Source organism: Neopelma chrysocephalum, unplaced genomic scaffold, assembly GCF_003984885.1.
Source record: "Neopelma chrysocephalum unplaced genomic scaffold, ASM398488v2 Primary Assembly neopelma1_185588, whole genome shotgun sequence".
NCBI classification, from domain to species: Eukaryota; Metazoa; Chordata; class Aves; order Passeriformes; family Pipridae; genus Neopelma; species Neopelma chrysocephalum.
In genome coordinates this window covers 1-2,628 of record NW_020938730.1, presented here as the reverse complement: position 1 = coordinate 2,628, position 2,628 = coordinate 1, and the positions used below count along the sequence as shown (strand labels likewise).

Sequence of the window (2,628 nt, the reverse complement as noted above, 5' to 3'; positions counted from 1 at the left end):
CAGACACCCCGTACTCGTCATCCACGTCCTGCTTCGCGTTCCTGGGGGGAAAAACCGGGATACGGGGATCAGGGATGGAGAAAAAACCCTGTACTCATCCTCCACGTCCTGCTTGGCGTTCCTGGGAAAAAATATCGGGATACGGGGGTCAGGGATGGTCAGGGAGGGTCAGACACCCCGTACTCGTCATCCATGTCCTGCTTTGCATTCCTGGGAAAAAACATTGGGAATGGGGAGGTCAGAGGGACAGAAAGGAGAGACAGGCACCATGTACTTGTCATCCACATCCTGCTTGGCATTCCTGCCAGGAAAACACCGGGAATACGGGAAGAAAGGGAGGTGAGAAGGATGACCCTGATGGGGGAATTCCTGTCAGGATGATCCCAGTGAGGGAATTCCTGTCTGGATGATCCCAGTGAGGGAATTCCCGCTGGGATGATCCCAGTGAGGGAATTCCTGTGAATTCCTGTTGGGATGATCCTGGTGAGGAAATTCCTGTGGGGATGATCCCAGTGAGAGAATTCCTGTCGGGATGATCCCGGTGAGAGAATTCCCATTGAGATGATCCCAGTGAGGGAATTCCTGCTGGGATGATCCCGCTGAGTGAATTCTTGCTGGGATGATCCTGGTGAGGGAATTCCTATTGGGATGATCCCAGTGACGGAATTCCTGTGAATTCCTGCTGGGATGATCCCAGTGAGGAAATTCCTGTTGGGATGATCCCGGTGAGGGAATTCCTGTCAGGATGACCCCTGTGAGAGAATTCCCATTGGGATGATCCCGGTGAAGGAATTCCCATCGGGATGATCCCGTTGAGAGAAGCGCCCTCATCCCCACGGGTGGTTTTCCCAACGGATTTCCCTAAGTCGGGGCTTATTTTGGGAATATTCAGGAAAAGCCGGGTTGGGAGGGAACGCTGCCCGTGGGATGCAGAGAAAGGGTTGGGAATGCGGAGCAGGAAAACCGGGATAGGGAAGGAAGGGAAGGGAATCCTCACTCGATGATGTGCCGGGCGTCCACTTCCGACACGTCGTCGCTGTCGGGATCCGGAATCTTCTTCTTCTCCTCCACGGGAAGCGTCGGCTGCGCCGGCTGGGGCTGCTCCTCCTCCTCCTCCTGCGCCACAGGAATTCCGGGAATGCCGGGAATGCCCAGGGAAAATCACCCTCCTGCCCTGGGATCCCACTTTTCCCCACTTGGAATGGCCAAAGAGCCGCCTCGGGAATATCGGGGATGGGAACCGGGAGCTCCTGGGGGACATTCCCGAAAATCTCAGCACGAGGAGCCAGTTTTATCCCACTGTTCCCTTCCAGTTCTATATCCCTGTTTTTCACACCTTTTTCCCCATTTTTTTACATTATTTTATTCATTTTTATCCCATTTTATCCATCTTTATCCCATTTTATCCCACTCTTCCCTTCCAGTTTTAGATCCCAATTCACCTCCTTTTTGTCCTTTTTTTCCCCATTTTTTATGTTATTTTATTCATTTTTATCCCATTTTATCCCACTGTTCCCTTCCAGTTTTAGATCCCTGTTTTTCACACCTTTTTCCCATTTTTTAAATATTATTTTATTCATTTTTATTCTATTTTATCCCACTGTTCCCTTCCAGTTTTATATCCCAGTTCACCCCCTTTTTCACACGTTTTTCCCATTTTTTTAATGTTATTTTATTCATTTTTATCCCATTTTCTCCATTTTTATCCCATTTTTATCCCATTTTATCCCACTTTTTCCTTCCAGTTTTATATCCCAGTTCACCCCCTTTTTCACACCTTTTTCCCATTTTTTTAATGCTATTTCATTCATTTTTATCCCATTTTATCCCACAGTTCCATCCCACTTTATCCCAGAGTTCCATCCCACTTTATCCCACAGTTCAATCCCATTTTACCCCACTATTTTTCCCATTTTAATCCACTTTATCCCCCCAATCCCGTTTTTTTTGAGCTGCCAACCAGCTGCTGCTGAGTTCAGCTCCTTCCCGAGCATTCCCAGTGGGAATGTCCCCTTGGGAACGTCCCCTCACCTCCTCCTCCTCCTCGGATCCGCTCTCCTCGCTGTCGGAGCGCGGGGCCACCTCGTACCTGCGGGAACAGGGAATCCCAAGTGCCATTCCCAGCTTTCTGGGCATTCCCGGCCTCCCCTTCCCTGCTGGGACCGGCATTCCCAGCTCCTCATTCCCATTCCCATTCCCTCATTCCCCACCCAGCTCCCAGCGTTCCCCTCTCCGGCATTCCCAGCCCTGCATTCCCTTTCCCGTCTCCAGCATTCCTGGTGCCCTCATTCCCATTTCCATTCCCCCACTCCCATTCCCATTCCTGGTGCCCTCATTCCCATTCCCAGCCCCCCATTCCAATTCCCAGCCCCCCATTCCCACTCCCAGCCCGGCATTCCCATTCTCAGTGCCCCCATTCCCATTCCCTCATTCCCATTCCCACCCCCCATTCCCATTCCCAGTCCCACATTCCCATTCCCAATATTCCCATACCCCGGGTTCATCTCCAGCCAGGCCTCAAGCTGGTGCCCTCATTCCCATTCCCATTCCCATATTCCTGATATTCCCGATATTCCCATATCCCGGGTTCATTTCCAGCCAGGCCTCGAGCTGGTGCCCCCATTCCCA

The 2,628-nt window shown here is 51.3% G+C and overlaps 1 protein-coding gene across 2 annotated transcripts; it reads right to left on the bottom strand.

Moving 5' to 3' along the window:
• Positions 1–133: 133 nt before the first annotated feature.
• Positions 134–2,519, bottom strand: LOC113962856 (transcription activator BRG1-like). Of its 2 annotated transcripts, none has more exons than XM_027673637.1 (4): positions 2,494–2,519; positions 2,032–2,089; positions 998–1,116; positions 134–210 (listed from the first exon to the last, which is right to left on the bottom strand). In XM_027673637.1, exons 1-4 carry the CDS (start codon positions 2,502–2,504, stop codon positions 159–161), a joined length of 240 nt encoding a protein of 79 aa, XP_027529438.1. In that variant the 5' UTR covers positions 2,505–2,519; the 3' UTR covers positions 134–158. The 2 variants fall into 2 exon arrangements, with proteins under 2 accessions (XP_027529438.1, XP_027529439.1); XM_027673638.1 differs by having other exon boundaries at positions 998–1,113.
• Positions 2,520–2,628: the final 109 nt, after the last annotated feature.